The sequence below is a fragment of the Oncorhynchus gorbuscha genome, unplaced genomic scaffold (genome assembly GCF_021184085.1).
Source record: "Oncorhynchus gorbuscha isolate QuinsamMale2020 ecotype Even-year unplaced genomic scaffold, OgorEven_v1.0 Un_scaffold_910, whole genome shotgun sequence".
Taxonomy (NCBI): Eukaryota; Metazoa; Chordata; class Actinopteri; order Salmoniformes; family Salmonidae; genus Oncorhynchus; species Oncorhynchus gorbuscha.
This window is the reverse complement of record NW_025745875.1, coordinates 157386-180513: the sequence shown is the minus strand read 5'-3', so window position 1 is coordinate 180513 and position 23128 is coordinate 157386. Positions and strand designations below refer to the sequence as shown.

Below are 23128 nucleotides of genomic sequence, written 5' to 3'. Positions count from 1 at the left end.
TACATTGGGCTACAGATACATTGGGCTACAGATACATTAGGCTACAGATACATTAGGCTACAGATACATTAGGCTACAGATACATTAGGCTACAGATACGTTGGGCTACAGATACATTAGGCTACAGATACATTGGGCTACAGATACATTGGGCTACAGATACGTTGGGCTACAACTACGTTAGGCTACAGATACGTGTTGCAGTAATAGGACATAGACCTAACGTTTGAGCGAGCGAGAAAAATACTTTTAGCGCAAGCCCTGATCCGAATGACTCGACTGCCCCAGCACAGAGAGAAAGATAATTGCTCTTTTTCAGGGACTCACAAGGATCAATTGAATGTCCTGATGCCGCAGGAAAATTCTCTGCCACAAAGAGGGATGAAGTTAAGACATCTGTACATTGAGCTAATACTGTCACGCCCTGGTCTTAGTATTTTGTGTTTTCTTTATTATTTTGGTCAGGCCAGGGTGTGACATGGGTTAATTATGTGGTGTGTTTTTTTCTTGTTTTTTGTTGTTGTAGGTATTGGTATTGTGGTATAGTGGGGTTATCTAGAAAGGTCTATGGTTGCCTGAAGTGGTTCTCAATCAGAGGCAGGTGTTTATCGTTGTCTCTGATTGGGAACCATATTTAGGCAGCCATATTCTTTGAGTGTTTCGTGGGTGATTGTTCCAGTCTCTGTGTTTGTTTGCACTAGATAGGCTGTTTAGGTTTTCACATTACGTTTATTGTTTTTGTATTATTCGTGTTTATCTTTGATTAAAGATGTATCGAATTAACCACGCTGCATTTTGGTCCTCCTCTCCTTCATCGGAAGAAAACCATAACAAATACTTGCAATCAGACTTCCAGTATATATTTAAAAGTAATCAGGTTAATTACAGTTGTGCAATAAGAATACAGTTATCAAGGAGAAAATATAGGGAGGCTTCAATGTAAAAAGATACTCACTTATCTAAGTCTATAAGCCTAGAAAATACCACAATGACATAGAAAATGTATGTCAGGAGATTGGTTAACAATTGCTCCCATAAGTAAGAATATTTCCAACTTTTTCCTTCCCAGGGCAGATCCAGATCTCAATACTTACCCTAATGTAATTACCATCACTCTGCTTGGCCAAAACAACGATACAAAATAATGAAAACATCCAACACTCTCAGAACTAAATCAACACAAGTCAATCTGAATGACAGGAGCGCACATCTGTGTTGCTCCTGCTTTGAATCCACCGCTGTCTGGCAACAGAGTAACATAGTTATCACTCAGTCCTTGCACCCATAGATCCATCTATGAATTTGGGTTACATTTCTCCAGCCCCATTCCTCAACCGTTTATCAAAAAGTGGCACAGTGATCGCTTTGTTTCTATTGGAATTTGCCACTTTAATGAATAGGTAAATATATTTCAAGTTATCCATCTACACAAATAAATCAATACAATAGCTAAGCCCATTAAAACACCCAGGAAGAAGGGCCCAAGGAAAATGGGAGTGGATCTGGAGTAACTCAAAGGCGCAACTGCACATACAATACTGTTTAGAATATTTAGACAATAGGCTCCCTCCTTCCCCACTCTCATTCTTCCAGTGCACTCCAGCCTTCACTTTGAAAGAGAAATCTCTCGAACGAATAGCACATGCACTATGGCTGCCAATAAAACCACTCCCTTGATTGCAACAAAGTAAGAATCAATTATTTAAAATGGTAAGAAACACCAGAATTAACAAAGTGCTCAGCATATAAACGGAACCAGTCAAACCCTGTCCTTTACAAAAAATGGAATCTATGCAGAAGTCATCAACTGCGAATGGCTCATCAGATGTAGAAGCTGGAAGGAATAGAGACAGAGGTTTGATACAGAGATGCAGCATAATATGAATAACAATGTAACAATTTGGCAATTATGTAACAGTCTTCCAGGACCATCTTCCTGTAGGGTCATCCTCGCCCCCTACGATTTTGTTGTTGATGGAGCGGATGCCACACACGAAAGTGAGAATACTTTTGTTAGAATTTTGACATAATAACAATTCTAGAATTTAGCCAAACTGCTTTTAGATTGAGGCTGGACACAAGATGCTCGGGAATGGGTCTTTTATTTAACATTACACAATCCACCGGCACCGCTCAACATTCCAGATAGTGCCAAGGAAGCCCAAAATGTGTCTTCTGGATTTAACATTACACAATCCACCAACATTCCAGATAGTGCCAACCGCTCAGACATTCCAGATAGTGCCTAAATCCGGAGAAATGACGGACCAAAAACTGTGTCTTCTGCAGAGGATTGGTCGCAAATCCGGACAAAGACGGACAGAAAACTGTTGGTCATTAAATCCGTCTCGAAGGACCATGTAAAAATGATTGGTCAAATCCGTCGGACCGTAGAAAACTGTTGGTCATTAAATCCGTCTCGACTAAAAATGATTGGTCGCTAAATCCGGAGAAATGACGGACCGTGTAGAAAACTGTTGGTCATTAAATCCGAAGGACCATGTAAAAATGATTGGTCGCTAAATCCGGAGAAATGACGGACCGTGTAGAAAACTGTTGGTCATTAAATCCGTCTCGAAGGACCATGTAAAAATGATTGGTCGCTAAATCCGGAGAAATGACGGACCGTGTAGAAAACTGTTGGTCATTAAATCCGTCTCGAAGGACCATGTAAAAATGATTGGTCGCTAAATCCAATAAGGATGAGAAATAGCAGAGTTCTGGTGCAGGAACAGGATAATAGTGCTATTTAATGTTATCAATCAGTCATAGGCTATACACATTTATCTACTGTTTCATGGATAACCCACTTAAGAGGTTAACATTTTTCTCAAAATGAAAATAAATCATTTTGAGCGATTTAAACACTTGACATCATCTAGCGTGCATCATGTGATTTTATACTATAACAAGTAGGCAAAGTCTACTTTTACTGGTTAAAGTGATGTTGCACACCAGATGATGTCAAAGTGTATCCTGGTGAACTTATCTCGTTAGTTTAACAAAAAAAGTTTTATTTACTATGGCTCAATATTTAAATTCTAATTTTGCCCAAAACCATGTCAGACCGGAGGGATCACTATCAGACACATCAGCAAGTGGCCATTCCATAAAGGGATTAGAGTCCAGGTGTTCTTTTAATATACCATTGGTTTCAGTCAGTTACAATCCAGTAAGAGAGAATTGAGAAGTGAATTGAAATCAGCTATTTATTGGGTGTAATGTAAACTCACCAGGGGTTGTTGAAGGGCCATCAGTTGTTGAAGTGGTCGCTGGAAGATATAGACAGAGAGGTTGGAAACTTAACACAAGCACTTCCTGTAAAGTCCCGTAGCCCCCAAAATATGAGATTTGGACTCTTTTATAAACTCTCAAAGCCCCGCCCGCCTTCGATCCTGCCGATTGGATTGTATAGAGCAGTACAGCTGTTTCAACTCCTATCACCTGCTCCCCTTTCTCTCCCTGAATGTTGACCAATTCCACTGACTACTTAACTAAACTCTTTGCAGTCCATAAGTCATTCATTTTCAATGGAGGCAGATCACCTTGATTTGTCCCACTCTTGTGTGTTTTCCGTTGTACCCTGCTGCAACCACCAGTTAGTTGATTTTAAATGTATTTTGTGACATTTTAAGAGTATCAACTCGACAGCAACAATAATTCAGGAGGGCCGAGGTAAATTATTGTTTGCTAGAATTCTAGAATTCACAAAATAATGTTTTAGCATGGAGCACAAGCTAGCAGCACAACTCAACATTCCAGATAGTGCCAAGGAAGCCCAAAATGTGTCTTCTGCAGAGGACAGGACAAAGCCAGAATAATACTTGATCAGTCATAGTGTAAAAACTATTGGTCGATAAATCCGGAGAAATGACGGACCATGTAAAAACAATTGGTCCCTAAATACAATAAGGAAAAATACCAGAGTGTTGGTGCAGGAATGGGATAATAGTGCTATTTAATGTTATCAAGTGATGTTGCACACCAGATGATGTCAAAGTGTATCCTGGTGAACTTGTCTTTAAAAAAAAATGTTTTAAACATAGCCATCAAGTAGAAGTAGCTGTAGATATAATACTTTACAAATGTATTTCCAAATACATTCACGTAAACTACTTTTAAAAAACGTTGAATAATTATTTTGAAATGTATTTAAAGTAATTGAAATACATGAAATAGTATTTGAACCCAGGTTTGTTGAAAGTACCATTTGTCTGGAAGGCCCAGCGACCAGTGACGTTGACATTGCTGGTGTAACTGAAAGTTGTGTCGTTGCTTTGAAATGACCCCGGGATCGAGAAGTAGTGGATGGAGTTGACTGTGTCATAGCCAGCCTAGAAATACACATATCATAGATTGTTATTATAATTTATTAAAAGCATCAGAGATGAAATACTATCCATACATAATTCACATCAGGAATGCAATTTATGCTCATGATAATGAATATAAACCCATATATTATTCTTCATGAAAATGTATAATATGCATTCATTCTTCTGACCTGAATATTTTGAGTTGTTGGTGCAATCTCCCCATAGTTCATCAGGATGAAGGAGGATTGGCCACCAGCAATCAGAACCACTTGGAAGGTGATTTCCTTATATTAAGGAAATTAGATACACATTTTAATACATACTGTAGCCCCCTGTGTCATGTACCAATCTTGCCCATTATACATCTTATATCATAGCTTCACAGGCTTTTACTAATCGGCTTAAAAATAACTAAGCATCACTTTAGCTGACAATAGAAACAGAGTCACAACAAAAAGTCTTACTGTTCCAAAAGTGTTGTAGTAGGGAACCTTATCCCAGGTAGCAACGAAGACCCAATTAACAGAGAAGCCCAGATTTGGGAAGTACTGATTCATATCTTGTGTGGCCTGTTGAAGAACACTGCCACTGCTGTACTGCCGGTAAGAGATGGTACCATTCCGCCTGTTGTCCAAATCGGTCCAAAATGGAGCAATCAGATCTCTTGAGGAAAATGCAGGGAATCGGTATGGTGTGTAACTGGCAAATGCTGCATTGAAGGTCAGATGTCCATTGTGGTTCACCTGAAATGACATTTCTTAATTGAAATGGAAATAAAGCCTGTATGACAGTTTAGACACAACTGGTTACGCTTCATCATTTGTTTATGTGTAAGGACAGATCGTTGGAGAAGATGGTTTTGCATCGCTTACAACACCGACAAGTGAAAGTAAATGAATGGGTGAATAAATAAAGTACATGCAACATATTGTATGGGACACTTTTAAATGTACTTTTAGAGACCATTCAATACAATACTCATAATTAAAACAAAAGCAGTTTAAGTCCAAATAGATTAGACTAATAAAGGAAATAGAGGAAGTAACAGTGCAGGCAGATGGTAATGGAAATTGTACTGTAGAGGCACAAAATAGGCTGAGAAAAAAAAACAAAAAGAAATGGAGGTACTTATTCAAGAATGATCAAGTGTAATGTATTACAAAAATAAAGTGAATTAGATGGAAAATTGTGAAAAATGCACAACATTTCTCTTTAATCTTCAACATAGAAATTCTACCGAAAATAATTTACAGAAACTTGTTAAAAATGATGGAGTTATCCATGATTAAAATTATAATTTATTAATTTATAAAAAGGAAGCAAAATATTTTAAGCATGTTTTCTTTTCAGTCTCCTCTATTTGCACTGAATGGTGTTAACTGTTATGATTTCTTTCCTAATAATAATAATAATAATTTAAAATTAACACATTTACAGAAAGACCTGTATGAATGCCAACTTACTGAAGAGGAACTTTTGAGGCAATAAAATATTTTCAGTCTGGAAAACATCAGGGCTTGACAGTATACCGGTAGAGGTACATCAGAACTTTTTTTGATGTACTCAAATATCCATTATTAGCATATTTGAATTACTCCTATACAAATGGTAGATGTTAAAGTTATCAACAAGAAGGTGTGATTTCATTACTACTAAAACAGGACCCAAGTGGTAAGTATAAAGATCCAGTCCATTTTAAATACAGGAAGCCTCTAATGCTTCAATGTTGTGATGTGAAAATCCTGGCGAAATGCATAGCACATAGAATAAAAAAGGTTTTACCAGATATTGTTCATTGCTGATCAGACAGGATTTTTACATGGACTATATATTGGAGATCATATATGACAATTACTTGAAACAATTGAACATTATGAAACATAGAAGATACCAGGCTTGGTCTTCATAGCAGATTTTGAAAAGGCATTTGATAAAGTACGACTAGAATTTATATATAAATGCCTGGATTACTTTAATTTTGGTGAATCTCTTAAACAATAGGTTAAAGTTATGTACAGCAACCCCAGGTGTAAAATAGTAAATAATGGTTACTTCTCAGAAAGTACTGAGCTTTTAAGAGGAGTCAAACAAGGCTGTCCGTTGTCTCCATGTCTATTTATTATGGCCTTTGAAATGTCAACTATTAAAATGAGATCCAACAAGAACATCAAGGGGTTAGAAATCCAGGGGATAAAAACAAAAATGTCAATGTGCTGATGACTAGTTTTTTCTTAAGTCCGCAATCTGGATCCCTGCACTGTCTTATTTAATTTGATTTGGAATGCTAAGCCAGACAAATTAAACATACCTATTTATATAATGAATATGAGTTTGGGGGGCTAAAATGATTAAATATTAGCATTTGAAACCTTTCCCTAAAAGCTTCACTAATACATAAATGATACTAAACCCAAAATGGTTCTCCAGTAGATTATTAAGAAAGGCTCGGCCTTTGTTCAAAAATGGCCTTTTTGCTTTTATACAGATCACAACTTCTCATTTCTGACAAATTGAAAATGAAATTTTGTTTAAAGTATCGCCCTTTCTTAAACAAGCCATACAAAGCTGGTTACAATTTCAGTTTTATCCTCAAGACAAGATAGAACAAATATTACAACAAATATTATGGTTAAACTCAAATATACTGATGAATAAAAAAACATTCTTTATAGATTTTTAAAAAATGGTATTATATTTATTAATGATATTATGAATAGAAACGGAGGAGTTATGTCACATATTTAGCTATTGAAAATATATGGGAATATGTGATAAATCCAAACTTACAACCAAATGGATGCAGTACCACAAAAATAGAGGAGGCAAGTGGAAAAGGGAGACGGTAGGGAACTTGTTTGCCTGCCATATATTAAAGATACAAACTGGCTGAAAGGAACTGGCATAAATAGAAAAATATACCAGTTTCATTTGAGGACAAAAATGTTGACAGCTGTGCCATACAGGTTGCAAAATAAATGGGAAGCGATTTTCGATGTACCAATTCCATGACATATGGTTTATGAACTGGTACAAAAAACTATACTTGATTCAACACTTAGAGTTTTTCAATTTAAGTTTTTATATAAAATTCTTGCCACCAACAGAATATATATAGGGGGCATACAACAATCTAAGCTCTGTAAATTTTGCCTGCGAAGAGAGAGAATTAATAGATCATTTACTCTGGTATTGCCCCCATGTAGTTTGTTTCTGGTCACAGGTTCAAGAATGGTTTAAAAAATCACAACATGCTCTTAAAATTAACCTTACAAATAGCAGTGTTGGGCGATTTGGAAAGCCATAGTTAGTCAATAAATAATATAATAATACTCGTAGGAAAGGTTTTCATCTTTAGCTCACAATTTGTGGATACTATACAATTAGAAAGGTAAAAAAAGGATCTAAAACATCACAGGACAATTGATAAATATATGGCACATGGAAACTAAACAAGGGTGGTCTATGGTGATAGGTAGGATGGGCTGAGAGTGGCTGAGGGTTGGGATTAAAGAGCTGAGGTCTATGGTGATAGGTGGGATGGGCTGAGAGTGGCAGAGGGGTGGGATTAAAGAGCTGAGGTCTATGGTGATAGGTGGGATGGGCTGAGAGTGGCTGAGGGTTGGGATTAAAGAGCTGAGGTCTATGGTGATAGGTAGGATGGGCTGAGAGTGGCTGAGGGTTGGGATTAAAGAGCTGAGGTCTATGGTGATAGGTGGGATGGGCTGAGAGTGGCTGAGGGTTGGGATTAAAGAGCTGAGGTCTATGGTGATAGGTGGGATGGGCTGAGAGTGGCAGAGGGGTGGGATTAAAGAGCTGAGGTCTATGGTGATAGGTGGGATGGGCTGAGAGTGGCAGAGGGGTGGGATTAAAGAGTTGAGGTCTATGGTGATAGGTGGGATGGGCTGAGAGTGGCTGAGGGTTGGGATTAAAGAGCTGAGGTCTATGGTGATAGGTGGGATGGGCTGAGAGTGGCTGAGGGTGGGATTAAAGAGCTGAGGTCTATGGTGATAGGTGGGATGGGCTGAGAGTGGCTGAGGGGTGGGATTAAAGAGCTGAGGTCTATGGTGATAGGTGGGATGGGCTGAGAGTGGCTGAGGGTGGGATTAAAGAGCTGAGGTCTATGGTGATAGGTGGGATGGGCTGAGAGTGGCTGAGGGTTGGGATTAAAGAGCTGAGGTCTGGGAATAAAGAGCTGAGGTCTATGGTGATAGGTGGGATGGGCTGAGAGTGGCTGAGGGTGGGATTAAAGAGCTGAGGTCTATGGTGATAGGTGGGATGGGCTGAGAGTGGCTGAGGGTGGGATTAAAGAGCTGAGGTCTATGGTGATAGGTGGGATGGGCTGAGAGTGGCTGAGGGGTGGGATTAAAGAGCTGAGGTCTATGGTGATAGGTGGGATGGGCTGAGAGTGGCTGAGGGGTGGGATTAAAGAGCTGAGGTCTATGGTGATAGGTGGGATGGGCTGAGAGTAGCTGAGGGGTGGGATTAAAGAGCTGAGGTCTATGGTGATAGGTTGGGATGGGCTGAGAGTAGCTGAGGGGTGGGATTAAAGAGCTGAGGTCTATGGGGATAGGTGGGATGGGCTGAGAGTATCTGAGGGGTGGGATTAAAGAGCTGAGGTCTATGGTGATAGGTTGGGATGGGCTGAGAGTAGCTGAGGGGTGGGATTAAAGAGCTGAGGTCTATGGTGATAGGTTGGGATGGGCTGAGAGTAGCTGAGGGGTGGGATTAAAGAGCTGAGGTCTATGGTGATAGGTTGGGATGGGCTGAGAGTGAGGGTGGGATTAAAGAGCTGAGGTCTGGGATTAAAGAGCTGAGGTCTATGGTGATAGGTTGGGATGGGCTGAGAGTAGCTGAGGGGTGGGATTAAAGAGCTGAGGTCTATTGATAGGTGGGATGGGCTGAGAGTTGCTGAGGGTTGGGATTAAAGAGCTGAGGTCTATGGGATTGGGATGGGCTGAGAGTATGGTGAGGGGTGGGATTAAAGAGTTGAGGTCTATGGTGAGGTGGGATTGAGAGTAGCTGAGGGGTGGGATTAAAGAGCTGAGGTCTATGGTGATAGGTGGGATGGGCTGAGAGTAGCTGAGGGGTGGGATTAAAGAGCTGAGGTCTATGGTGATAGGTAGGATGGGCTGAGAGTGCTGAGGGGGTGGGATTAAAGAGCTGAGGTCTATGGTGATAGGTGGGATGGGCTGAGAGTAGCTGGGATTAAAGAGTTGAGGTCTATGGTGATAGGTGGGATGGGCTGAGAGTAGCTGAGGGGTGGGATTAAAGAGCTGAGGTCTATGGTGATAGGTGGGATGGGCTGAGAGGCAGAGGGGTGGGATTAAAGAGCTGAGGTCTATGGTGATAGGTGGGATGGGCTGAGAGTGCTGAGGGGTGGGATTAAAGAGCTGAGGTCTATGGTGATAGGTTGGGATGGGCTGAGAGTAGCTGAGGGGTGGGATTAAAGAGTTGAGGTCTATGGTGATAGGTTGGGATGGGCTGAGAGTAGCTGAGGGGTGGGATTAAAGAGCTGAGGTCTATGGTGATAGGTTGGGATGGGCTGAGAGTAGCTGAGGGGTGGGATTAAAGAGCTGAGGTCTATGGTGATAGGTGGGATGGGCTGAGAGTAGCTGAGGGGTGGGATTAAAGAGCTGAGGTCTATGGTGATAGGTGGGATGGGCTGAGAGTAGTTGAGGGGTGGGATTAAAGAGCTGAGGTCTATGGTGATAGGTGGGATGGGCTGAGAGTGGCTGAGGGGTGGGATTAAAGAGCTGAGTTTGGTATGGTGATTGGTGGGATGGGCTTATAGTAATCTGAGGGGTGGGATTAAAGAGCTGAGTCTATGGTGATAGGTTGGGATGGGCTAGAAAAGTGAGTGGGATAAAGGATATATAGGTATTTGGTGATAGGTGGGATGGATTAAGTAAAAAGGGGTGGGATTAAAAATGGTGATAGGTGGGATGGGCTGAAATAGTTGAGGGGTATTAAATCCCAGCTGAGGTCTATGGTGATTTTGGGATGGGCTGAGAGTAGCTGAGGGGTGGGATTAAAAAGCTTCTATGGTGATAGGTGGGATGGGCACGAGTAGCTGTTGAGGTGGGATTTCCAGCTAAACTAATGGTGATAGGTTGGGATGGGCTGAGAACTAGCTGAGGGGTGGGATTAAAGCACTGTGTCTCCAGCTGAGATGTACAAGGGGTGGGATTAAAGAGCTGAGGTCTGTGGTGATAGGTTGGGATGGGCTGAGAGTAGTTGAGGGGTGGGATCTAAAATCTGAGGTCTAACTTTTGGGATGGGCTGATTAAAGAGCTGAGGTCTATGGTGATAGGTGGGATGGGCTGAGACTAGCTGAGGGGTGGGATTAAAGCAATGAGGTCTAAAATGATAGGTTGGGATGGGCTGAGAGGGGGTGGGATTAAAGCAGGTCTATGGTGATAGGTGGGATGGGCTGAGATAGCTGAGGGGTGGGATTAAAGCGCTTCTTGGTGATAGGTTGGGATGGGCTGAGAGTAGTTGAGGGGTGGGATTAAAGAGCTGAGGTCTATGGTGATAGGTTGGGATGGGCTGAGAGTAGCTGAGGGGTGGGATTAACATCAGCAAGGTCTGTTGATAAAGGGATGGGCTGAGAGTAGTTGAGGGGTGGGATTAATATACCATTGGTTTGTCAGTTACAATCCAGGGCTGAGAGAAGCTGAGGGGGATTAAAGAGCTGAGGTCTATGGTGGGTGGGATGGGCTGAACTCAGCAGGGGTGAGATTAAGGGCCTGAGGTCTGAAGTGATAGGTGGGATGGGCTGGGCTGAGAGGTGGGATTAAAGAGGGTTGGGATAGGTTGGGATGGGCTGAGAGTAGCTGAGGGGTGGGATTAAAGCGCTGAGGTCTAATAGGTGGGATGGGCTGAGAGTAGTTGAGGGGTGGGATTAAAGCGCTGAGGTCTGTGGTGATAGGTGGGATGGGCTGAGAGTAGGAGGGGTGGGATTAAAGATGCTGAGGTCTATGATAGGTGGGATGGGCTGAGAGTAGCTGAGGGGTGGGATTAAAGAGGTTGAGGTCTATGAGTGCCCATAGGTGGGATGGGCTGAGAGTAGGGGGTGGGATTAAAGATGCTGAGGGGTGGGATTAAAGATTAAAGCTGAGGTCTGGGTGATGGTTGGGATGGGCAGAGTAGTGGGGTGGGATTAAAGATGAGGTCTAAATCCTGATAGGTTGGGATGGGCTGAGAGTAGCATGATTAAAGACTGAGGTCTATGGTGATAGGTTGGGATGGGCTGAGAGTAGCTGAGGGGTGGGATTAAAGCGCTGAGGTCATGGTGATAGGTTGGGATGGGCTGAAGTAGCTGAGGGGTGGGATTAAAGCGCTGAGGTCTATGGTGATAGGTGGGATGGGCTGGATGAGGGGTGGGATTAAAGTCTGAGGTCTGTGGTGATAGGTGGGATGGGCTGAGAGTAGTTGAGGGGGATTAAAGAGCTGAGGTCTATGGTGATAGGTGGGATGGGCTGAAGTAGCTGAGGGGTGGGATTAAAGCCTGAGGTCTGTGGTGATAGGTGGGATGGGCTGAGAGTAGCTGAGGGTGGGATTAAAGCTGAGGTCCTGTGCTGAAAATACAAGATTTGGTCTGAGGGGTGGGATTAAACGCTGAGGTCTATGGTTTTAGGTGGGATGGGCTGAGATTAAAGTGAGCTGAGGGGGATGGGCTGGGTAGTTGAATTAAAGAGCTGAGGTCTATGGTGATAGGTTGGGATGGGCTGAGAGTGCTGAGGGGTGGGATTAACTGAGGTCTATGTGATAGGTGGGATGGGCTGAGAGTAGTTGAGGGGTGGGATTAAAGCGCTGAAATAGCAGGGGTGGGATTAAAACTGAGGTCTATGGTGACCCAGGTGGGATGGGCTGAGAGTAGCTGAGGGGTGGGATTAAAGAGCTGAGGTCTATGGTGATAGGTCAAATGGGCTGAAAGCTGAGGGTGGGATTAAATGAGGTCTATTTTGATAGTGGGATGGGCTGAGTAGCTGAGGGGTGGGATTAAAGCCTGAATCTATGGTGATCCCTTGGGATGGGCTGAGGTAGCTGAGGGGTGGGAAACCCTGAGGTCTATGGTGATAGGTTGGGATGGGCTGAGACAGTTGATAAAGAGCTGAGGTCTATGGTGATAGGTGGGATGGGCTGACAGTAGCTGAGGGTGGGATTAAAGCGCTGAGGTCTATGGTGATAGGTGGGATGGGCTGAGAGTAGCTGAGGGTGGGATTAAAGCGCTGAGGTCTATGGTGATAGGTTGGGATGGGCTAAAGTAGCTGAGGTGGGATTAAAGCCTTATGAGGTCTATGGTGATAGGTGGGATGGGCTGAGAGTAGCTGAGGGGTGGGATTAAAGCGCTGAGGTCTATGGTGATAGGTTGGGATGGGCTGAGAGTAGCTGAGGGGTGGGATTAAAGAGCTGATCTATGGTGATAGGTTGGGATGGGCTGGAACGAGGTCTATGGTGATTGTTTGGGATGGGCTGAGAGTAGCTGAGGGGTGGGATTAAAGCTCTGAGGTCTATGGTGATAGGTTGGGATGGGCTGAGAGTAGCTGAGGGGTGGGATTAAAGAGCTGAGGTCTATGGTGATAGGTTGGGATGGGCTGAGAGTAGCTGAGGGGTGCTGATCATTAAAGAGCTGAGGTCTATGGTGATAGGTTGGGATGGGCTGAGAGTAGCTGAGGGGTGGGATTAAAGAGCTGAGGTCTATGGTGATAGGTTGGGATGGGCTGAGAGTAGCTTGAGGGTGGGATTAAAGAGCTGAGGTCTATGTGATAATGGGCTGAAAAGCTGAGGGTGGGATTAAAGAGCTGAGGTCTATGGTGATAGGTTGGATGGGCTGAGAGTAGCTGAGGGGTGGGATTAAAGAGCTGAGGTTATGGTGATAGGTGGGATGGGCTGAGAGTAGCTGATGGGATTAAAGAGCTGAGGTCTGGTGATAGGTGGGATGGGCTGATGGTTTATTAAAGGTGAGGTCTATGGTGATAGGTGGGATGGGCTGAGAGTAGCTGAGGTCTGGGAATAAAAGTATGCTGAGGTCTATGGTGATAGGTGGGATGGGCTGAGAGTAGCAGAGGGGTGGGATTAAAGAGCTGAGGTCTATGGTGATAGGTTGGGATGGGCTGAGAGTAGCTGAGGGTGGGATTAAAGCTGAGGTCTATGGTGATAGGTTGGGATGGGCTGAAGTAGCTGAGGGGTGGGATTAAAGAGCTGAGGTCTATGGTGATAGGTGGGATGGGCTGAGAGTAGCTGAGGGGTGGGATTAAAGAGCTGAGGTCTGGGTGATAGGTGGGATTCCTGAGAGTAGCTGAGGGGTGGGATTAAAGCTCTGAGGTCTATGGTGATAGGTTTGGGCTGAGATGTAGCTGAGGGGTGGGATTAAAAATGATCTATGGTTAGGTGGGATGGGCTGAGAGTAGCTGAGGGGTGGGATTAAAGAGCTGAGGTCTATGGTGATAGGTTGGGATGGGCTGAGAAGCTGAGGGGTGGGATTAAAGAGCTGAGGTCTATGGTGATAGGTTGGGATGGGCTGAGAGTAGCTGAGGGGTGGGATTAAAGAGCTGAGGTCTATGGTGATAGGTGGGATGGGCTGAGAGTAGCTGAGGGGTGGGATTAAAGAGCTGAGGTCTATGGTGATAGGTGGGATGGGCTGATTAGAGTAGCTGGGGGTGGGATTAAAGCGCTGAGGTCTATGGTGATAGGTTGGGATGGGCTGAGATTAGCTGAGGGTGGGATTAAAGAGCTGAGGTCTATGGTGATAGGTCTGAGAGTAGCTGAGGGTGGGATTAAAGAGCTGAGGTCTATGGTGATAGGTTGGGATGGGCTGAGAGTAGCTGAGGTGGGATTAAAGAGCTGAGGTCTATGGTGATAGGTTGGGATGGGCTGAGAGTAGCTGAGGGGTGGGATTAAAGAGCTGAGGTCTATGGTGATAGGTGGGATGGGCTGACCAGGAGGGTGGGATTAAAGTTGCTGAGGTCTATGGTGATAGGTGGGATGGGCTGAGAGTAGCTGAGGGTTGGGATTAAAGAGCTGAGGTCTGGGATTAAAGAGCTGAGGTCTATGGTGATAGGTGGGATGGGCTGAGAGTAGTTGAGGGGTGGGATTAAAGAGCTGAGGTCTATGGTGATAGGTGGGATGGGCTGAGAGTAGTTGAGGGGTGGGATTAAAGAGCTGAGGTCTATGGTGATAGGTGGGATGGGCTGAGAGTAGTTGAGGGGTGGGATTAAAGAGCTGAGGTCTATGGTGATAGGTTGGGATGGGCTGAGAGTAGCTGAGGGGTGGGATTAAAGAGCTGAGGTCTATGGTGATAGGTTGGGATGGGCTGAGAGTAGCTGAGGGGTGGGATTAAAGAGCTGAGGTCTATGGTGATAGGTTGGGATGGGCTGAGTAGCTTGAGGGTGGGATTAAAGAGCTGAGGTCTATGGTGATAGGTTTCCCTGAGAGTAGCTGAGGGTGGGATTAAAGAGCTGAGGTCTATGGTGATAGGTGGGATGGGCTGAGAGTAGTTGAGGGGTGGGATTAAAGAGCTGAGGTCTATGGTGATAGGTGGGATGGGCTGAGAGTGGCTGAGGGTGGGATTAAAGAGCTTATGTTTGGTAATGTATTATTGTTATGTGACTGCTTTATATCAAAGTACCATGTATGTCAAATGTATGTATATGTAGCAGAAAAGTAGTTAAAAAAAGATATATAGGTATTTGTACTCCGGGTGGTGGATTAAAAAAAAACACAAAAAAACATGCAACATATTAATAAATACAGTGTGTACTACTATCACTCCATAATGTATGTAATGTATGTACTATCCCAGAGAGGTTAAAAACATTTATTTTTACGCACGTGTATCTGTTGATACGGTTTTCCAAAATAAACAAATGGCTGCTCCAGGGTTATAGGAGGGGAACTTCCATCATCGGATCGGGAGCTCACTGTGTCTCCAGCCCCAAATGGATAGAGTGGGCCTGAGATGAACAAAATGGTCCGTTAATAACATCATTACAATTAGGTCACACAGCGATTATCTAACAATCTGTCACGGCCAACTTTCTGCATTGTCATCCTCACCCCAACTATTTTGTTGTTGATTTGGGTTATGCCACACACTAAAGGGAGAATAAACTCTTGGGATTCTTCAGCAATTCAGCCAAAATGAGTTTAGGTCATGGCGGGACACAAGATGCTTGGGAATTGGTTTTTCATTTTGGAATATTGACAAGTTGCAGTTGGAATGCAAGTGCACAATATTTAAATTCTAATTTTCCCAAAACCACTATCAGACACATCAGCAAGTGGCCATTCCATAAAGGGATTAGAGTATTTTAATATACCATTGGTTTCAGTCAGTTACAATCCAGTAAGAGAGAATTGAGAAGTGGATTGGAATCAGCTATTTATTGGGTGTAATGTAAACTCACCAGGGGTTGTTGAAGGGCCATCAGTTGCTGAAGTGTTCACTGGAGGATATAGACAGAGAGGTTGGAAATGTAGCACTTCCTGTAAAACCCCGTAGCCCCCAAAATTCAGGATTTGGTCTCTTTTATAAACGCTTAAAGCCCCACTGATTTTAGATTGCGGCGGGACACGAGATGCTCGAGAATGGGTCTTGAATATGAACACGTGGCAGCTGGGATGTAAATCATATTGCCTGACTTCTCATTTTGCCCAAGCAATTCAGCCAAAGTGAGTTTAGGTCATGGCGGGACACAAGATGCTTGGGAATTGGTTTTTAATTTTGGAATATTGACAAGTGGTAGTTGGAATGCAAGTGCACAATATTTAAATCCTCATTTTGCCCAAAACCATGTCAGACTGGAGGGATCACTATCAGACACATCAGCAAGTGGCCATTCCATAAAGGGATTAGAGTCCAGGTGTTCTTTTAATATACCATTGGTTTCAGTCAGTTACAATCCAGTAAGAGAGAATTGAGAAGTGAATTGAAATCAGCTATTTATTGGGTGTAATGTAAACTCACCAGGGGTTGTTGAAGGGCCATCAGTTGTTGAAGTGGTCGCTGGAGGATAAAGACGGAGAGGTTGGAAATTTAGCACAAGCACTTCCTGTAAAGCTCCCAAAATACAAGATTTGGTCTCTTATAAACGCTTAAAGCCCCACTGATTTTAGATTGCGGCGGGACACGAGATGCTCGGATATGGGTCTTGAATTTTTTTATATGGACAAGTGGCAGCTGGGATGCAAGTGCATTTACTGCTTGTGAAGTTGCTAGCTAGTAAGTTAGCATAAACTAGCGCTAACTGGGCTAGTCATTGTCTAAATCAGCTGTTCCCAAACTCAGTAACGGGACCCAAAGGGGTACACGTTTAGTTTTGTTCTCTAACACTACACAGCTGATTCAAATGATCAAAGCTTAATGATTAGATGATTATTTTAATCAGTTGTGTAGTGCTAGGGCAAAAACCAAAATATACATCCCTTGGGGTCCTGGGGACTGAGTTTGGGAAACCCTGGTCTAAATGACAGGCATAAGCACATTCATAACAATAGTATTCGTTTTGTCACTAAAACACCTTATACCACCCACCACTGCGACTTGTATGCTCTAGTCGGCTGGCCCTCGCTACATATTCGTCGCCAGACCCACTGGCTCCAGGTCATCTACAAGTCCATGCTAGGTAAAGCTCCGCCTTATCTCAGTTCACTGGTCATGATGGCAACACCCATCCGTAGCACGCGCTCCAGCAGGTGTATCTCACTGATCATCCCTAAAGCCAACACCTCATTTGGCCGCCTTTCGTTCCAGTACTCTACTGCCTGTGACTGGAACGAATTGCAAAAATCGCTGAAGTTGTTGACTTTTATCTCCCTCACCAACTTCAAACATCAGCTATCTGAGCAGCTAACCAATCGCTGCAGCTGTACATAGTCTATTGGTAAATAGCCCTCCCATTTTCACCTACCTCATCCCCACACTGTTTTTATTTATTTACTTTTCTGCTCTTTTGCACACCAATATCTCTACCTGTACATGACCATCTGATCATTTATCACTCCAGTGTTAATCTGCAAAATTGTAATTATTCGCCTACCTCCTCATGCCTTTTGCACACATTGTATATAGACTCCCCTTTTTTTCTACTGTGTTATTGACTTGTTAATTGTTTACTCCATGTGTAACTCTGTGTTGTCTGTTCACACTGCTATGCTTTATCTTGGCAAGGTCGCAGTTGCAAATGAGAACTTGTTCTCAACTAGCCTACCTGGTTAAATAAAGGTGAAATAAAATAAAAGTATGGTAACATCTTGTGGTCTAATGTGAATTACGGAGGGGGGGGGGGGGGGTCAGTTACCGCAGGGGGCTATTTACCCCCTAGTACCCTACCCTGCTGCAGCCACCGGTTGGTTTAAATGTAAGAGTAATGTGTTGCGTTGTCTCATGCTTCAACCACCAGTTGATTTAAAAAGTATTTTGTGACATTTCAAGAGTATCAACTCGACAGCAACAATAATTCATTACCGAGCCATGAGGGCCGAGGTAAACTAAGGGTTGACTTCCATAGATTCGCTTTGCTCTGATTTGATTCATTTTTTAAAATTTTTCTAGTATTCAGAAAATAATATTTTAGCAAGAGCACAAGCCACCAGCCCTCAACATTCTCAACATTCCAGAGAGTGCCAAAACCCAAAGCCCAAAACGTGTCTGCTGCAGAGGGACAGGACAAAGCCAGAAGAAAACCTATTCAGCCATAGTGTAAAAAATGATTAGTCGCTAAATCCAAAAACATTGACATGATTGTAATCAAACCCAACCCTCATGTAAATCATGATGCACAGTGATTAGTGGACCAGTCAGTGGCAAGCCCACGTCACACCTACACATTTACTGATCAAATCCCAGCTCTTTCGTGACAACCCCACCTATACATAATATTTGGTATATAACATCTCATTAAGATGAGAGACAGTTTCAGTCAGTTACAATCCAGTAAGAGAGAATTGAGAAGTGAATTGAAATCAGCTATTTATTGGGTGTAATGTAAACTCACCAGGGGTTGTTGAAGGGTCATCAGTTGTTGAAGTGTTCACTGGAATATATAGACAGAGAGGTTGGAAATGTAGCACTTCCTGTAAAACCCCATAGCCCCCAAAATTATAAACGCTTAAAGCCCCACTGATTTTAGATTGCGGCGGGACACGAGATGCTCGGGAATAGATCTTGAATTTTTGAATATGGACAAGTGGCAGCAGGAATATAATTGAGTATTGTCTCAATTCTCATTTTGCCCAAAACCATGGCAGACTGGAGGGATCACTATCAGACACATCAGCAAGTGGCCATTCCATAATGGGCTTGGGGTCCAAGTGTTCTTTCAACATAAGATTGTCAACATGTTGTCTTACAGTATATATACTGTATATAAAACAATATCTAAAGAAAGCCACACACTCTCTCACACACACTCCTATAGTATATGCAATACCACTTAAATGTAACTCAATTTTATCTTAAATGTAATCACTGTAATCCCCCAAAGTAACTATTCATCATGAAGGGGCATAAACAATAACTACTAATGCTGCACACTCCAAGATGTACAAATCTCACCTTTCTGGTAAAAAAAAATATATATTGCTGCGGTGTAGTCACGTTTGAGGACACAAGCTCAAATACACAGTACAAATATGATACAAATATGAAAATATGAAATATTTGATCAAAACTGTAGTTCTGGGTCGCCTCCCTGACCAAGGTTCTTCTTGCACGGTTGCTCAGTTTGGTCAGCGCTAGGCAGAGTCTGAGTAGTTCCATTTTTTGTGCTCAAGGAAACGTTCAACACTCTAGAAATTGTTTTATTGTCATAACTTCCGCTGAAGTGGGCTCCGCTCCTTGTTCGGGCGGCGTTCGGCGGTCGACGTCACCGGCTCTCTAGCCATCGCCGCTCCATTTTTCATTGATCCATTTGTTTTGTCTTGTTCCCTGCACACCTGGTTTTCATTCCCAATCACACTACATTTATTTATTCCTCTGTTCCCCATCATGTCTTTGTGTGAAATTGTTTGTTTGTTACATGTAGCCCGTATTAGTCTGTGTTTGGCCCGTGTGTGTTTGGCCCGTGTGTGTTTGGCCCGTGTGTGTTTGGCCCGTGTGTGTTTGGCCCGTGTGTGTTTGGCCCGTGTGTGTTTGGCCCGTGTGTGTTTGGCCCGTGTTGTTTGGTTTGGCCCGTGTGTGTTTGGCCCGTGTGTGTTTGGCCCGTGTGTGTTTGGCCCGTGTGTGTTTGGCCCGTGTGTGTTTGGCCCGTGTGTGTTTGGCCCGTGTGTGTTTGGCCCGTGTGTGTTTGGCCCGTGTGTGTTTGGCCCGTGTGTGTTTGGCCCGTGTGTGTTTGGCCCGTGTGTGTTTGGCCCGTGTGTGTTTGGCCCGTGTGTGTTTGGCCCGTGTGTGTTTGGCCCGTGTGTGTTTGGCCCGTGTGTGTTTGGCCCGTGTGTGTTTGGCCCGTGTGTGTTTGGCCCGTGTGTGTTTGGCCCGTGTGTGTTTGGCCCGTGTGTGTTTGGCCCGTGTGTGTTTGGCCCGTGTGTGTTTGGCCCGTGTGTGTTTGGCCCGTGTGTGTTTGGCCCGTGTGTGTTTGGCCCGTGTGTGTTTGGCCCGTGTGTTTTGGTTATTTTGTACCATTCGTGTACTTTGGGCGTATATTGCTATTTTCATTGGGTATGAATAAAGTGCACCTATTATCACCCATCTCTGCTCTCCTGCACCTGACTTACCTTCAACCAGTAGCGCACACCCTGACATTTATACCTTTCCCCAGATGACCTCTGAGATGAGGTGATCTACGTACAGTCCCTTGGCCTTCATGGTATAGTTTCTGCTATGACATGCACTGTGGGACCTTATATAGACAGGTGTGTTTTATTTTTTTCCATCTTGTCCAAACAATTGAATTGGCCACAGGTGGACTCCAATAGAGTTGTAGTGACATTTCAAGGATGATCAAATGAAATTGGATGCACCTGAACTCAGGTTGGAGTGTCATAGCAAAGGGGTGTGAATTCTTATGTAAATTTGAAATTTCTGTATTTCATCTTCAAAAAATTAGCAAACAATTTAAAAAAGCATGTTTTCATTTTATCATTATGAGGTATTGTGTGGTGAGCAAAAATGTATATTTAATCCATTTTAAATTCAGGCTGTAACACAAAGAATGTGTAACAAATCAAGGGGTATGAATACTTTCTGAAGCCACTGTATATTATACAGTATAAGCAATTCCAATGCAAGTCAATGGAGAGTGAGGCATGCTCTAGTATTCTCCCTATTCCCCCACTCTCTCACAAGTACACAAGTACAAGTACACACAAGTGGAGGCTGCTGAGGGGAGGACGGCTGGGAATAATGGCTGGAACGGAGTCAATGGAATGACATGAAACACATGGAAACGATGTGTTTGATACTATTCCAGTAATTCCGCTCCAGTCATTACCAAGAGCCTGTCCTCCCTAATTAAGGAGCCACCAACCTCCTTTGGTAGACACATACCATAGACATCCATGCACACCTGTGCAAAATATTCTAATTCACAGATCTTCTCGAGTGACATTGTCACAATAGAAGTTAAATATGTTATTTTAGGATGCTTGTAGGCCAAGTTTTCACACTTGTAGTTTTAACACCGAGCCTTCTTTCGGTAGAATAAGGAAGTCAAATCGATTCATCTGTGCTACTTCAGGAACTACCACCTATGCCTCTAAGACTAAGTGATGTAATCTCTGCTTATTTCATGTTATGTAAGTATCTCATGACGGTTTCAGTTACAATTTAGTCTGAGTTGAAAAGTGGATTGAAATCAGTTATTGGGTGTAATGTAAACTCACCAAAATCAGCAGTGGTCACCTTACCTTTTGAAACAATGGAGGGGGGTCAAGGTGAGCAAGCTTAAATTCACATGTAAAATACTAACACAATCATCAAGATACAAAGTGGATAAAGTACTTACTCGTCATCAACAAAAACAGCACAAAAAGCATCATTTGATTCCTCATTGTCACAAGCTCCTTGTCCATTCAAATCTAGAAGCAAAATGTTTCCTATTTATCGTCATAACCATGAATATCATTATCCCTTTCTTCAAAACTGTCTTCATTCACATTTGACATGTTCTATTCTACAAACAGATGTGTCAGAACAGCTCACCTGTTTCTGCGCATTCACCCTTTCTTCTGTGTAGTTCTGTTGGGTTGGGACTATTGGTTCTTAGGTATCGTTTATACGTAGGTATGTTAAGAAGGTGGAATGTGGCCAACCCCTATAGTCAATGGCAAACATGAATCACCCCAAGGACACTTACTGCAGGTTTTGGCACCAGGCTTATGTATTTTATATGTAAATAAAATGAATAAGGTGGAATAACAACAAATGGAATGCAATACATACATTTCAATTATGCTTAGGTAGCTAATTGGTTTCTTAGCTATATTCACCTTCAATATCTTAATCAGGACTTGATTTGCTGTAATAGTGTCACGCCCTGACCTGAGATATCTCTGTTTTCTTTATATTTTGGTTAGGTCAGGGTTTGACTAGGGTGGACACGCTAGTTTTTGTATTGTCTAGGAGTTTTGTATTGTCTAGTGGTTTTGTATTGTCTAGGGTTTTTGTATGTCTAGGGTTTTGTAGGTCTAGGTATTTGTATGTTTATGGTGGCCTGATATGGTTCCCATTCAGAGGCAGCTGTTTATCGTTGTCTCTGATTGGGGATCATATTTAGGTAGCCATTTCCCTTTGGTCTTTGTGGGTTCTTGTCTATGTGTAGTTGCCTGTCAGCACTCATTTGTATAGCGTCACGTGTCGTTTTGTTTAGTTTGTTCAGTGTTCATTCTTTTAAATAGAGAATGTACGCATACCACGCTGCACCTTGGTCCGATTCATACGACGAACGTGACAAATAGAAAATAACAGATTATTAGCTAGAGACAACCTACTCCTATTAAATTTGCAAAATATTCCCCCAGTGTGTAGAGCACCCTATTATTATTATATCCATTTTTTATGTGATTTTGAGAGCGAAGCTAGAAAGAAATGGGGGAAATACGAATCCTGGCAAAACAAAACTGAGAAAGCGGAATTTGGGAGAACAAAACCTGAATTAGGCAAAAAATAATTAAGGGCCCTACCAATGTTTTACTCTGTGTGTGACTGCACTTCAGAGTGTATCATCCTGTAGCACAGAATTCTGGGGAAAGTTGAGATCACATCCAATATTGGCAGTGCACACAAGAACTAAAGAGTTTAGGCCGTCCTAGAAATGTAATATAAATATACAGTTATAATATAATATATGCCATTTAGCAGATGCTTTTATCCAAAGCGACTTACAGTCATGCATGCATTTATAACCAGTGTGAAAGGCTGGCTAGTTAGTTGTTTCCCTTGCTCTGTCGCTGCTCGTGTGGAGCTATAGGTAACAATGCTCTGTGGGTGACTGTTGTCGTGTTCAGAGGGTCCATCGTTCCAGCCCAGGTTGGGTCAAGGAGAGGGATGGAAGCAATACCTTTACACATACATTTGTACGCATGGGTGGTCCCTGCAATAATCTGCCAACATGCATGACAAGGTTATAGCTAGATTTGTGATGCCTCAATTTTATATCATTCATAAAGCTTTTATTAAGCTGTGTTCATGTCACCCTTTATAAAGCACAGGTTTGTGTCATGTATGACATAGTGGGTTATGTCACATTTGACATGGGTGGTTATGTCACACAGTTATGCCACATTTATGAACCCTGTATAGAGCATGACATATAGTTATCGATGATTTGTGACATTTATGTAGTGCTTATGAAGGCTTTATTAAGGCTTTATGAAGC

General features: G+C 42.9%; 1 protein-coding gene across 3 annotated transcripts; it reads right to left on the bottom strand.

Annotated features, from left to right (window-relative positions):
- Window positions 1–844: 844 nt before the first annotated feature.
- On the bottom strand, window positions 845–21523 carry LOC124020785 (sushi, nidogen and EGF-like domain-containing protein 1). Of its 3 annotated transcripts, XM_046336058.1 has the most exons (12): window positions 21454–21523; window positions 21257–21329; window positions 21135–21158; window positions 18314–18352; window positions 16285–16323; window positions 15725–15763; window positions 15150–15271; window positions 4781–5059; window positions 4505–4600; window positions 4208–4334; window positions 3234–3272; window positions 845–1834 (listed from the first exon to the last, which is right to left on the bottom strand). In XM_046336058.1, the coding sequence occupies exons 2-12, from the start codon at window positions 21321–21323 to the stop codon at window positions 1695–1697; spliced, it is 1011 nt and encodes a 336-aa protein (XP_046192014.1). In that variant the 5' UTR covers window positions 21324–21329; window positions 21454–21523; the 3' UTR covers window positions 845–1694. The 3 variants fall into 3 exon arrangements, with proteins under 3 accessions (XP_046192014.1, XP_046192015.1, XP_046192016.1); XM_046336059.1 differs by lacking the exon at window positions 15725–15763; XM_046336060.1 differs by lacking the exons at window positions 15725–15763; window positions 16285–16323.
- Between the last annotated feature and the right edge of the window lie 1605 nt (window positions 21524–23128).

Bases quoted from the DNA above. Each gene is read 5' to 3' on its own strand.
- LOC124020785 (XM_046336058.1), bottom strand. From the start codon at position 21,323: ATGGACAAGGAGCTTGTGACAATGAGGAATCAAATGATGCTTTTTGTG. The intron at 5,060-15,149 runs GTGCGTAAAAAT...ATGTCATTTCAG, and splicing joins AACCGTATCAACAGATACAC to GTGAACCACAATGGACATCT. The intron at 3,273-4,207 runs GTACTTTCAACA...TATATCTTCCAG, and splicing joins CTGGGCCTTCCAGACAAATG to CGACCACTTCAACAACTGAT.